Raw genomic sequence first — 14,708 nt, 5'->3', positions numbered from 1 at the left:
CTGGAGAAGCTGGGATTGTTCTCCTTAGAGCAGAGAAGGTTAAGGGGGAGATTGACCAGAATGGTACCAGGGGATGAGGGACTTCAGTTACGTGGAGAGACTGGAGAAGCTGGGGTTGTTCTCCTTAGAGCAGAGAAGGTTAAGGGGGAGATTGACCAGAATGGTACCAGGGGATGAGGGACTTCAGTTACGTGGAGAGACTGGAGAAGCTGGGGTTGTTCTCCTTAGAGCAGAGAAGGTTAAGGGGGAGATTGACCAGAATGGTACCAGGGGATGAGGGACTTCAGTGACGCGGAGAGACTGGAGAAGCTGGGATTGTTCTCCTTGGAGCAGAGAAGGTTAAGGGGGAGATTGACCAGAATGGTACCAGGGGATGAGGGACTTCAGTGACGTGGAGAGACTGGAGAAGCTGGGGTTGTTCTCCTTAGAGCAGAGAAGGTTAAGGGGGAGATTGACCAGAATGGTACCAGGGGATGAGGGACTTCAGTTATGTGGAAAGACTGGAGAAGCTGGGGTTGTTCTCCTTGGAGCAGAGAAGGTTAAGGGGGAGATTGACCAGAATGGTACCGGGGGATGAGGGACTTCAGTGACGTGGAGAGACTGGAGAAGCTGGGGTTGTTCTCCTTGGAGCAGAGAAGGTTAAGGGGAGATTGACCAGAACGGTACCAGGGGATGAGGGACTTCAGTGACGTGGTGAGACTGGAGAAGCTGGGGTTGTTCTCCTTAGAGCAGAGCAGGTTAAGGAGGAGATTTAATAGAGATGTTCAAAATCATGAGACGTTTTGATCGAGTAGAGAGGGAGAAACTGTTCCTAGTGGCAGGAGGGTCGGTAACCAGAGGACACAGATTGAAGATAATCGGTAAAAGAACCAGAGGGGAGATGAGGAGAATGTTTTTAACGCAGCGAGTTGTTGTGATCTGGAACGCGCTGCCTGAAAGGGCGGTGGGAGCAGATTCAATAGTAACTTTCAAAAGGGGAATTGGAAAAGGAAATATTTGCAGGGTTATAGGGGACAGAGCAGGGGGGAGTGGGGACTAATTGGAGAGCTCGTTCAAAGAGCCGGCACAGGCACGAAGGGCCGAATGGCCTCCTCCTGCTCTGCTGTGTGATTCTGTGATTAAGGTACTGATAGACAAACGGCAGCTTGTGACGAGGCAGAGGGGTGTGCGAGCGATGAGCTTTCACAATCTGAGCTGTACCAGCACTGGCAATATGCAGTGTTGGACTCCCCGTGAGTCTGTCTCTCTCTCTGTCTCTCTCCCAGACCTGCCGCTCAAGCTGTCCATGCCCACCAGCTACAGTGAACAGCGGAGGCCCTTGCTGCTAATTGTGTGAGTATAAAATAATCCTTCGCTCACCATCAGACTTCAGCCTCTCTCCATCACAGCCTCTCTCTCTCTCTATATATCCTGCTCTGGTGGGTGGGGTGTGGGGGGAGTCCAGAACAAGGGGGTGCACTGAGGTAAGAAAACTACTAGGCACCTGGTCTAAGCGTTAAACAAAGCTTTAATCAACTGTTTTACTACATGGAGGTCTCGTTGTGTCCTTCACTAGTTCCTGTTAAAGAATGTCCTGCGCAAGCTGGGCCCGTGCCCGAGTATTTATACTCTCCCTGGACAGCGCCACCCGTAGGCCCCCTCAGTATTATTTCATAAGTCTTTCTTTCACGAATGACCGATTCATGTCGGGCACCATCTTCAAATTAGGGCTGTTCCGGAGCGAAATCAGGAAGCAAAGACTCGAGGGGGACTGAATGGCCTCCTCCTGGTCCTAATGTAACAGGCTCGAGGGGCTGAATGGCCTCCTCTTGTTCCTACGGTCAGTTCTGCTGTAAAGTTTCCCCTCTTGCTCCCAATCCCCCATCTTCAGCCACTCGCCCTCCTCCCTACATCCTCATGTGTTGAAATCCAAGAACCTATCATACCCTCCTCCTCCTCGAACAGGCATTGGAGACGCCTTCTGCAGTCGAATAGCCCACCACCCCCATACTGTCTGCAGCTCTGACACACCAGGAACAGCCACTAGGGGCACCTTCTGTGCCGTATGATTCTCTGATTCAATGAAGACCGAACCGGGGCTAGGCTGCTATGCCTGCTATAGTCGAATAGCTCACCGCCCCCTTCTGCCATTCGTGCTGAAGGGTCACTTGCCCAGGGTCTGGCCGGGGCCTGGATGTTATGGCGAGCCTGTTAGCGTAAGGAGAGTGGGGAGAGAGAGCGAGAGAGCTGGATGACCCCTTCCTTCCTTCTGTCCATCTGTTTCACGCCCGCAGTGATGGCGAGCCAGGCGGTCAGCTGGTGGACGACAGGTTCCACCTGGACTGGGAAGCGGTGATGGTGGCTTCGCTCGGCGCAGTGGTGGCGCAGCTGGATGGCAGAGGGAGCGGCTACCAGGGTCTGAGGCTGCAGCACCAGGTCAACCGCAGGCTGGGGTCGCTCGAGGTCAAAGATCAACTGGCCGCGATGGAGTACGTACCGGGAGTTGTGAGGGGGGAGGGGGACTGACCGCTGACCAGACAGGGGACTCACCGCTGACCAGACAGGGGACTGACCACTGACCAGACAGGGGACTGACCGCTGGCCAGACAGAGAGAGAGGGGACTGACCGCTGACCAGACACAGGACTGACCACTGACCAGACAGAGAGACAGGGGACTGACCACTGACCAGACAGGGGACTGACCACTGACCAGACCACTGACCGGAGGGAGAGAGAGGGACTGACCGCTGACTGGAGGAAGAGAGAAGGACTGACCACTGACTGGAGGGAGAGAGGGACTGACCACTGACCGGAGGGAGAGAGAGGGACTGACCGCTGACTGGGGACAGAGAGAGGGACTGACCACTGACCGGAGGGAGAGAGGGACTGATCGCGGACCAGAGGGAGAGAGAGGGACTGACCGCTGACCGGAGGGAGAGAGAGAGACTGACCACTGACCAGAGGGAGAGAGAGGGACTGACCGCTGACCGGAGGGAGAGAGAGGGACTGACCACTGACCGGAGGGAGAGAGAGGGACTGACCGCTGACTGGGGGCAGAGAGAGGGACTGACCACTGACCGGAGGGAGAGAGGGACTGATCGCGGACCAGAGGGAGAGAGAGGGACTGACCGCTGACCGGAGGGAGAGAGAGAGACTGACCACTGACCAGAGGGAGAGAGAGGGACTGACCGCTGACCGGAGGGAGAGAGAGGGACTGACCACTGACCGGAGGGGGAGAGAGAGACTGACCACTGACCAGAGGGAGGGAGAGGGACTGACCGCTGACCGGAGGGAAAGAGAGGGACAGACCACTGACCGGCGGGAGAGAGAGGGTCTGACCACTGACCGGAGGGAGAGAGAGACTGACCACTGACCGGAGGGAGAGAGAGGGACTGACCACTGACCGGAGGGAGAGATGGACTGATCGCTGACTGGAGGGAGAGAGAAAGACTGACCGCTGACCGGAGGGAGAGAGAGAGAGACTGACCACTGACCAGAGGGAGAGAGAGGGACTGACCGCTGACCGGAGGGAGAGAGAGGGACTGACCACTGACCGGAGGGAGAGAGAGGGACTGACCGCTGACTGGGGGCAGAGAGAGGGACTGACCACTGACCGGAGGGAGAGAGGGACTGATCGCGGACCAGAGGGAGAGAGAGGGACTGACCGCTGACCGGAGGGAGAGAGAGAGACTGACCACTGACCAGAGGGAGAGAGAGGGACTGACCGCTGACCGGAGGGAGAGAGAGGGACTGACCACTGATCGGAGGGAGAGAGAGGGACTGACCACTGACCGGAGGGGGAGAGAGAGACTGACCACTGACCAGAGGGAGGGAGAGGGACTGACCGCTGACCGGAGGGAAAGAGAGGGACAGACCACTGACCGGCGGGAGAGAGAGGGTCTGACCACTGACCGGAGGGAGAGAGAGACTGACCACTGACCGGAGGGAGAGAGAAGGACTGACCACTGACCGGAGGGAGAGATGGACTGATCGCTGACTGGAGGGAGAGAGAAAGACTGACCGCTGACCGGAGGGAGAGAGAGAGAGACTGACCACTGACCAGAGGGAGAGAGAGGGACTGACCGCTGACCGGAGGGAGAGAGAGGGACTGACCACTGACCGGAGGGAGAGAGAGGGACTGACCGCTGACTGGGGGCAGAGAGAGGGACTGACCACTGACCGGAGGGAGAGAGGGACTGATCGCGGACCAGAGGGAGAGAGAGGGACTGACCGCTGACCGGAGGGAGAGAGAGAGACTGACCACTGACCAGAGGGAGAGAGAGGGACTGACCGCTGACCGGAGGGAGAGAGAGGGACTGACCACTGACCGGAGGGAGAGAGAGGGACTGACCACTGACCAGAGGGGGAGAGAGAGACTGACCACTGACCAGAGGGAGGGAGAGGGACTGACCGCTGACCGGAGGGAAAGAGAGGGACAGACCACTGACCGGCGGGAGAGAGAGGGTCTGACCACTGACCGGAGGGAGAGAGAGACTGACCACTGACCGGAGGGAGAGAGAGGGACTGACCACTGACCGGAGGGAGAGATGGACTGATCGCTGACTGGAGGGAGAGAGAAAGACTGACCGCTGACCGGAGGGAGAGAGAGAGAGACTGACCACTGACCGGAGGGCTAGAGAGAGACTGACCACTGACTGGAGGGAGAGAGAGAGATTGGCTGCTGACCGGAGGGCGGGAGAGGGACTGACCGCTGACCGGAGCGAGATAGAGACTGACCACTGACCGGAGGGAGAGAGACGGACTGACCATTGACTGGAGGGAGAGAGAGGGGCTGACCACTGACCGGAGGGAGAGGGAGACTGACCACTGACCGGCGGGTGAGAGAGGGACTGACCGCTGACCAGAGGGAGAGAGAGGGACTGACCGCTGACCAGGGGGAGAGAGAGGGACTGACCACTGACCGGAGGGAGAGAGAGGGACTGACCACTGACTGGAGGGAGAGAGAGAGACTGACCACTGACCGGAGGGAGAGAGAGACTGACCACTGACCGGAGGGAGAGAGAGAGACTGACCACTGACCGGAGGGAGAGAGAGACTGACCGCTGACCGGAGGGAGAGAGAGGGACTGACCACTGACCGGGGGGAGAGAGAGGGACTGACCACTGACCGGAGGGAGAGAGAGGGACTGACCACTGACCGGAGGGGGAGAGAAAGACTGACCACTGACCAGAGGGAGAGAGAGGGACTGACCGCTGACCGGAGGGAGAGAGAGAGACTGACCGCTGACCGGAGGGAGAGAGAGGGACTGACCACTGACCGGAGGGAGAGAGGGACTGACCACTGACCGGAGGGAGCGAGAGGGACTGACCGCTGACCGGAGGGAGAGAGAGAGACTGACCGCTGACCGGAGGGAGAGGGAGACTGACCACTGACCGGAGGGAGAGAGGGACTGACCACTGACCGGAGGGAGAGAGAGAGACTGACCACTGACCGGAGGGAGAGAGAGAGAGACTGACCACTGACCGGAGGGAGAGAGAGGGACTGACCACTGACCGGAGGGAGAGAGAGACTGACCACTGACCGGAGGGAGAGAGAGGGACTGACCACTGACCGGAGGGAGAGGGACTGACCACTGACCGGAGCGAGAGGGACTGACCGCTGACCAGAATGAGAGAGAGAGGGACTGACCACTGACCGGATGGAGAGAGAGGGACTGACCACTGACCGGAGGGAGAGGGACTGACCGCTGACCAGAATGAGAGAGAGAGGGACTGACCGCTGACCGGAGGGAGAGAGAGAGAGACTGACCACTGACCGGAGGGAGAGAGAGGGACTGACCACTGACCGGAGGGAGAGAGAGGGACTGACCACTGACCGGAGGGAGAGAGAGACTGACCACTGACCGGAGGGAGAGAGAGAGACTGACCACTGACCGGAGGGAGAGAGAGGGACTGACCACTGACCGGAGGGAGAGAGAGAGACTGACCGCTGACCGGAGGGGGAGAGAGGGACTGACCACTGACCGGAGGGAGAGAGAGACTGACCACTGACCGGAGGGAGAGAGAGGGACTGACCGCTGACCAGAATGAGAGAGAGAGGGACTGACCACTGACCGGAGGGAGAGAGAGGGACTGACCGCTGACCGGAGGGAGAGGGACTGACTGCTGACCAGAATGAGAGAGAGAGGGACTGACCACTGACCGGATGGAGAGAGAGGGACTGACCGCTGACCGGAGGGAGAGAGAGAGAGACTGACCACTGACCGGAGGGAGCGAGAGGGACTGACCGCTGACCGGAGGGAGAGGGACTGACTGCTGACCAGAATGAGAGAGAGAGCGACTGACCACTGACCGGATGGAGAGAGAGGGACTGACCGCTGACCAGAATGAGAGAGAGAGGGACTGACCACTGACTGGAGGGAGAGAGAGGGACTGACCACTGACCGGAGGGAGAGAGAGGGACTGACCACTGACCGGAGGGAGAGAGAGGGACTGACCACTGACCGGAGGGAGAGAGAGGGACTGACCACTGACCGGAGGGAGAGAGAGGGACTGACCACTGACCGGAGGGAGAGAGAGAGACTGACCACTGACCGGAGGGAGAGAGAGGGACTGACCACTGACCGGAGGGAGAGAGAGGGACTGACCACTGACCGGAGGGAGAGAGAGGGACTGACCACTGACCGGAGGGAGAGAGAGGGACTGACCACTGATCGGAGGGAGAGAGAGGGACTAACCGCTGACCGAAGGGAGAGAGAGAGAGACTGACCACTGACCGGAGGGAGAGAGAGGGACTGACCGCTGACGGAGGGAGAGGGACTGACCGCTGACCAGAATGAGAGAGAGAGGGACTGACCACTGACCGGATGGAGAGAGAGGGACTGACCGCTGACCAGAATGAGAGAGAGAGGGACTGACCACTGACCGGAGGGAGAGAGAGGGACTAACCGCTGACCGAAGGGAGAGAGAGGGACTAACCGCTGACCGAAGGGAGAGAGAGGGACTGACCGCTGACCGGAGGGAGAGAGAGGGACTGACCACTGACCGGAGGGAGAGAGAGGGACTGACCGCTGACCGGGGGGGGGGGGGGGGGGGAGAGGCACTGACCGCTGACCGGAGGGTGAGAGAGGGACTGACCGCTGACCGAAGGGAGAGAGAGGGACTGACCACTGACCGGAGGGAGAGAGAGGGACTGACCGCTGACCGGGGGGAGAGCGGGACCGACCGCTGACCGGGGGGTTAATCACTGACAGATCGGGAGCGCTGACCCAGTCTGTCTGGTTTCAGAGTCTTGCTGAGCCTGGAGTTTGTGGACAAGAGAAGAGTGGCCGTGTTCGGGAAGGTGGGAGAATCGTGGGGTCTCGGCGGCAGCTCGTTTGACCCCAGTGACCCTTGCACTCTGACCCCATGTACTCTGACCCTCTGCTCTGATACCTGCCCTCTGACCCCCTGCACTCTGACCCCATGCTCTGACCCCGTGCACTCTGACCCCATGCTCTGACCCCCTGCACTCTAACCCTGTGCACTCTGACCCCCTGCACTGTAACCCTGTGCTCTGACCCCCTGCACTCTGGCCCCATGCTCTGACCCCATGCACTCTGACCCCATGCTCTGACCCCATTGCACTCTGACCCCCTGCACTCTGACCCCCTGCACTGTAACCCTGTGCTCTGACCCCCTGCACTCTGACCCCCTGGCCCCATGCACTCTGACCCCATGCTCTGACCCCATTGCACTCTGACCCTGCACTCTGTCCCCCTGCACTGACAGGGTCTGCTCTGTTAATATTCCAGGCATACGGTGGGTTTCTCACACTGAAACTCTTGGCTGCCACCGACAGACTGTTTAAATGTGGAACCGCCGTGTCTCCAATTACAGACTTCAAACTGCACGGTGAGAGGGTTTCCAGCTAATCACTGTGGTGTGTCTGTGTCTGAGTGTCTGTGTGTGTGTGTGTCTGTGTCTGAGTGTGTGTCTGAGTGTGAGAGTGTGTGGGGGTGTGAGTGTGAGTGTGTGAGTTGAGGGTGGGGGTGTCTGATTATTTGTTCTGGGGGTGTGGGTGATCCTGTGAGGCTGTTATTCCCCTCTGTGGTGTATGTAACCTGTTCCACCTTCAGAGAACTTAAGCCTGTTCCACCTTAAGAGATGTACTACTTTCTCTGGCTGCTGTATACGTAATACCGGTGGTGACCACACCGGTATATAAGCACTGTGTAGTAATATTGTATTCAGTATAGTCCCTACCTCCAACCAGTAAAGACCTGTTGAATTTACTCTTGTGGTCTGTGTAGTAATTATCACTATAACACACAGACTTAACAGTGGCGACGAGTCCGATTCTTACCCTGCGGCAGTTATTTCCACGGCGGCTTCATCCACAGACAGGACGTCGAAGAGAGGTTTCCACCCTCATCACCCTACTGGAAGACACGTCGAGCGGCAGGCATCGAGAAACCGGAGTGCAGAAGACATCCTGACCTCGAAGCCTCCATCAGCGACTGTCAGCTTTCTTCTTCTCCCTCGGTGGTGGGTAAGCCGGGCAGCGACGCGACAGAAAGTCAACCGCGTTGGCTGTACAGACGGGGCTGGGAAGACAGAGGAATAAGGGCGGTGAGATCGATCGCGACCGGAGATAAGGGCCGGGCCGCTTTCGAGCGAGAGGCGCAGCGCGGGGACATCGATCGCGACCGGAGATAAGGGCCGCATTCGGGCTAAAAGGCGCAGCGTCTGGGGAAACTGAAGGCGCGAGAGCCGCGGTGAAGCGGAGACAGCATCGGGGGACGGTTGAAGACCGCCAAGCGCGGGAAAACCGCCATTTTGTGGGCGGAGGACGACGACAAAGAGCGGGAAGCCGCCATCTTGGATAACATAAAAATACAATAAATTGCAACGATGCCTAAACATGGGAACATTAATACCTTTGATAGTGACATCGAAGATTGGGCCATGTATGTAGAACGCATACAAAATTATTGTAAGGCAAATAAAATTCCTGATGCAGATAAAGCACTAACATTATTAAATTTAATGGGTGCGAAGACATACGGGCAATTGAAACACCTGTTATCACCAGATGAACCGGCGGATAAGACGTTCGATGAGATTGTTACTGTCCTGAAAAATCATCTAAACCCCACGCCGCTGATGCTAGCGGAACGATTTAAATTTTATGACAGAAGGCAGCTGCAGAATGAAAGCAATGCTGAATATTTGATGGAATTACGTAAGCTAGCAAAATGTTGTCAGTTTGGAACGGGACTGACAGAGGCACTACGAGATAAATTTGTGTGTGGTTTATTTAAACAGGATACACAAAAGCGACTGCTCGAGGAGAATGAGCTGACGCTTGAGAAGGCGGTCACTATGGCAGCAGCACACGAAGCCGCAGCGAGAGGCACGGCAGTAATGCAGCTACGGTCACCGGAACTCGGTACAAACAAATTGGGTTTGAGTTCTGTCAAATGTTATCGTTGTGGAAAGACAACGCACGATCAGAACCAGTGTTGGTTTAAAAACCAAGAATGCAGAACGTGTGGCAGGCTTGGCCACATAGCTAAAGTATGCCGGTCAGGAAAGAAGACCAGCAACAAAAAGTCACCGCAAGGAAATACGCAAAAGTACACAAGGTGACAAAGAACAGTTTGACCGAACAGAAGTCAGATTCAGACGCTAGCAGTAATGAACTGGATAGCTTAAGAGTACACAACGTTGGTAAGGATGCAGATCTCCAGACAATTTGGGTCACTCTTCAGATAGCAGGAGTCCAAGTAAAAATGGAATTGGACACTGGATCGGCATTGACGGTCATGAATAAGAAAGATTACAGAAGGTTATTCCAACATATTCCCCTACAGGATACGGAGATTATATTGAAAACATACACGGGGCAAAGAGTGTACCCCATCGGAAAAATAGAGGTAGAAGTGGTCCACAAGGGCGAAGAAAGCCAAGTAATGGACTTATATGTGCTACCTGAAGGAGGTCCACCACTACTAGGACGGGAGTGGATTAGGAAAATGAATATGGACTGGCACTCCTTGAAGGCACTAACGGTAGATTCCGGGGAAACAGATGTCAAACCTAAACGATTGTCCAGAATATTGGATGATGCTAAAGAGGTGTTCCAGCAGGGACTGGGAACACTGAGAGGAATTACGGCAAACATCAAGATTGATGAACATGCACAACCAAAACTTTTTAAAGCCAGACCGGTACCCTATGCAATACGACCTACTGTTGAAGCGGAACTGGAAGCACTAGAACGTTCAGGTGTACTGTCTAAGGTAGATTGGAGTGAGTGGGCTACGCCCATTGTTCCCGTTATGAAACGTCCTGCGAGCAACAAGCCAGGAGATCCAGGGAAGGTTCGCATCTGTGGAGATTTCAAAATCACCGTTAATCCGGTGCTTCACACGGTGCAGTATCCGCTTCCACGGATTGAGGATATTTTCGCTTCATTGTCTGGCGGGAAACACTTCACCAAGATAGACCTGGCGCAGGCGTACTTGCAGATGGAGGTTGAGGAAGAGTCACGCCAATACCTCACGATCAACACGCATCGAGGGTTGTACCGGTACAATAGGCTGGTTTTTGGAGTGGCATCGGCTCCAGCAATTTGGCAGAGGGCCATGGAGCAGGTATTACAGGGAATTCCAGGCACACAATGTTACCTGGACGATATTCTGATCACAGGTGATGGTGATGAACAACATCTCGCAAACTTGGAACTGGTGCTCAACAGACTGAAAGAGTATGGACTTAGAGTAAATCGGCAGAAATGTGAGTTCTTCCAGAAGCGGATCTCGTACTGTGGTCATGTCATTGACCGGGAGGGGCTTCATAAGTCTCCTGACAAGATTGAGGCAGTTGTAAAGGCTCCCGCTCTGGAGAATGTCTCTCAGTTGAGGTCGTTTCTAGGATTAATTAACTATTACCATAAATTTCTGCCAAATCTATCCACGGTACTGCACCCGTTAAACGCTCTTTTACAGAAAGGGGTACCATGGGAATGGGGCGAAAACTGTAAGAAGGCATTTCGCAAAAGCAAAGAATTGATCACCTCAGAGGAAGTGTTGGCTCACTTCAACCCGACACTGCCTATTCGGTTGGCTTGTGATGCTTCTCCATATGGTATTGGGGCAGTACTCTCACACAAGTTGCCAAATGGCACGGAAAGGCCAGTCGCGTTTGCATCCAGATCATTGACCTCCGCTGAGCGCAACTATGCGCAGATCGATAGGGAGGCTCTTAGCCTTGTATGGGGAGTGAAGAAGTTTAATCAGTACCTGCAGGGCCAAAAATTCACACTTCTGACAGACCATCAACCGTTGGTATCCATTTTTAACCCTAAGAAGGGTGTTTCGGTGATGACAGCGCAGCGTCTCCAGAGATGGTCTCTTTTCCTAGGGGCACATCAATATCAAATAGAATTCAAAGGTACGAAACAGCATGGCAATGCTGATGGGCTGTCGCGCCTGCCACTACCTGAAGAAGAAGACACGACGAAAGTTGACCCTGTTGAGTTATTTCATTCGACCATCATCGAGTGTTTACCAGTCACCAATGCAAGTATTGAAAGAGAAACCAGGAACGACCCGACACTGTCCAGAGTCTACGAGGTGACAGTGAAAGGATGGCCAACACGGGGTGATCCTCTGTTACCGGCATTCTCGGCAAGGCGAGACCAGCTGTCCGTCTGCCATGGTACCTTGATGTACGGGACAAGAGTGATTATTCCTCCCAAGTTAAGGGAAAGAGTTCTAAAGGAACTGTATGAAGGTCATCTGGGGGGAGTTAAGATGAAAAGTCTTGCTAGGGCTTATGTATGGTGGCCGGGTATTGACCAACAGATTGAGGAGTTAACGAAAAGCTGCGCTGGGTGCCAAAAAGTGCAAAATGCACCTCCGATAGCACCGCTACACCCATGGGAATGGCCTTCAGCCCCATGGCAACGCATACACATTGACTTTGCTGGTCCATTCATGGACTCCATGTTCCTAATCGCGGTGGACGCACATTCCAAATGGCCAGAAGTCATCAAGATGAATACCACTACTTCAGAAAAGACAATTGCGGTGTTAAGAACAATATTCGCAAGGAACGGATTGCCAGAACAGATCTGTTCGGACAACGGACCACAGTTTGTATCGGAAGAATTCCGACAATTCTTAAAGAAGAATGGAGTTAAACATTATACCTCTGCCCCATATCATCCGGCGACAAACGGGTTGGCTGAAAGATTTGTCCAGACATTCAAAAAGGCTATTAAGGCCATGAACGATGATCAGATTCCGCTGCAACACAAGGTCGACAAGTTCCTGATGTCATATCGAAACGCCGATCATGCAGTGACTAACCAAAGTCCTGCCATGATGTTTTATAACAGGAGGTTGCGGTCCAAGTTGGACTTGTTAAAACCAAATGTGCGGAGGGAAGTGGAAAACAAACAGTTTTGGCATATTAACAACAAGACCACTCGAACTTTCGACGTAGGACAACCAGTGTTGGCAAGGGGCTATGGAAACGAAAAATGGCAGTCCGGAACAATCCGGGCCAGACAAGGACCTCTGATGTACACAGTAGATATTGGTCATAATGTGATAAGGCGTCATGCAGATCAACTGGTAGAATCAAGAGCAAGGGTCGAACCCATGGTTGTGACAGAGACAACTGTGGAAGACGTTAATGAACCTGAAGCATCTACCTCGGCAGGGAATGTACTTGATGATGATGACACCCAATACATTGGAAACCAAATAGAGGAGGCACCTCAACAACAAGAATCAGAGACTACTGAGAGGCGTTATCCAAGCCGCATCAGAAAGCCTCCTGAGAGACTGAACCTTTGAACTGTTATACCTGAAGTTATATATGTATATATGTTGTTATGTTCTGTTAAATGGGGATATGACTGTTAAGCTAAAAAGGGAGGATTGTGGTGTATGTAACCTGTTCCACCTTAAGAGAACTTAAGCCTGTTCCACCTTAAGAGATGTACTACTTTCTCTGGCTGCTGTATACGTAATACCGGTGGTGACCACACCGGTATATAAGCACTGTGTAGTAATATTGTATTCAGTATAGTCCCGACCTCCAACCAGTAAAGACCTGTTCAATTTACTCTCTTAGTCTGCGTAGTAATTATCACTATAACACACAGACTTAACACCCAGCAAGGTGTTGCCGGTGTTGCCGGTGCGGAGCCTCCGCCGTCTCTCGGCGCTCCTCGTCTCTCACTTCTGGTAGAGCTGGGATGGGAGGTCAGTGCCCTGCGCCTCGCTCCATCCCCCCGCTGGCTCTGTCCTAGGGTGCAGCTGGCCTGGGGGAGTGGGGCTGGGACGGCCCGTCAATACCTCGCCCAAGAGGCCAGTGTCCATGCGTGAGGCCAGCCAGCGATTGTCAGCGGGTCAATCGACTGTGGGAGGCATCGCCACCGAGCCCGATCCTGCCAATATCCCCAGACATTTGGCGGCGGGCGGGGGAGAAGCAGGGGGCGAGTGGTGACCTGGATCAGGAAAGTCTGTCCCCAATCCCAGCGCTGCCCTGACTGGAGGTCAGCGCAAGACTGGCGATCGAATCGTGGGGCTCTCTGCCGCTCAGTCCCGGACTGAGTCACCAGGGCGCGAGGGGAGGGGGAGCAAAGCATCTGAAGACCATCAACCTTCTCTTTCTCCACAGCTTCAGCCTTTTCAGAGAGGTACCTTGGCCAGCCCTCCCGGGAGGACAGTGTTTACACGGTGAGTGACCGCAGGCACAGCGGGAGGAGGGACAGTACTGAGGGAGCGCCACATTGTCGGAGGGGCAGTACTGAGGGAGCGCCTCACTGTCTGAGAGGGCAGTGCTGAGGGAGCGCCGCACTGTCGGAGGGGCAGTACTGAGGGAGCGCCGCACTGTCGGAGGGGCAGTACTGAGGGAGCGCCTCACTGTCTGAGAGGGCAGTGCTGAGGGAGCGCCGCACTGTCGGAGGGGCGGTACTGAGGGAGCGCCGCACTGTCGGAGAGGCGGTACTGAGGGAGCGCCGCACTGTCGGAGGGGCGGTACTGAGGGAGCGCTGCACTGTCGGAGGGGCGGTACTGAGGGAGCGCCGCACTGTCGGAGGGGCAGTACTGAGGGAGCGCCGCACTGTCGGAGGGGCAGTACTGAAGGAGCGCCGCACTGTCGGAGGGGCAGTACTGAGGGAGCGCTGCACTGTCGGAGGGGAGTACTGAGAGAGCGCCGCACTGTCGGAGGGGCTGTACTGAGGGAGCGCCGCACTGTTGGAGGGGCGGTACTGAGGGAGCGCCGCACTGTTGGAGGGGCGGTACTGAGGGAGCGCCGCACTGTCGGAGGGGAGTACTGAGAGAGCGCCGCACTGTCGGAGGGGCAGTACTGAGGGAGCGCCGCACTGTCGGAGGGGAGTACTGAGAGAGCGCCGCACTGTCGGATGGGCAGTACTGAGGGAGCGCCGCACTGTCGGAGGGGCGGTACTGAGGGAGCGCTGCACTGTCGGAGGGGCAGTACTGAGGGAGCGCCGCACTGTCGGAGGGGCAGTACTGACGGAGTGCCGCACTGTCGGAGGGGCAGTACTGAGGGAGCACCGCACTGTCGGAGGGGCAGTACTGAGGGAGCGCTGCACTTTCGGAGGGGCAGTACTGAGGGAGTGCCGCACTGTCGGAGGTGCCGTCTTTCGGATGAGATGTTAAACCGAGGCCCCGTCTGCCCTCTCAGGTGGAGGTAAAAGATCCCAGGGCCACTATTTCGAAGAAGAGCAGGGGAGGGTGGAGTTCTCC

General features: G+C 55.7%; 1 protein-coding gene across 1 annotated transcript in view; it reads left to right on the top strand.

Moving 5' to 3' along the window:
- The first annotated feature begins 1,196 nt into the window (after positions 1 to 1,196).
- Positions 1,197 to 14,708, top strand: part of LOC147097139 (inactive dipeptidyl peptidase 10-like) — a 35,736-nt gene continuing 22,224 nt past the window's right edge. Inside the window, exons 1-5 of the mRNA XM_085973031.1 lie at positions 1,197 to 1,332; positions 2,274 to 2,468; positions 7,228 to 7,282; positions 7,734 to 7,833; positions 13,618 to 13,676. Of these exons, the coding sequence (XP_085829157.1) occupies positions 1,214 to 1,332; positions 2,274 to 2,468; positions 7,228 to 7,282; positions 7,734 to 7,833; positions 13,618 to 13,676 (528 nt within the window). The 5' untranslated portion in view covers positions 1,197 to 1,213. The remainder of the gene's footprint in view (positions 1,333 to 2,273; positions 2,469 to 7,227; positions 7,283 to 7,733; positions 7,834 to 13,617; positions 13,677 to 14,708) is intronic.

Source organism: Somniosus microcephalus, chromosome 33 (assembly GCF_052327205.1).
Source record: "Somniosus microcephalus isolate GS21.2 chromosome 33, FLI_Smic_1.0, whole genome shotgun sequence".
Lineage (NCBI taxonomy): Eukaryota > Metazoa > Chordata > Chondrichthyes > Squaliformes > Somniosidae > Somniosus > Somniosus microcephalus.
This window is presented reverse-complemented; position numbering and strand designations above follow the sequence as displayed.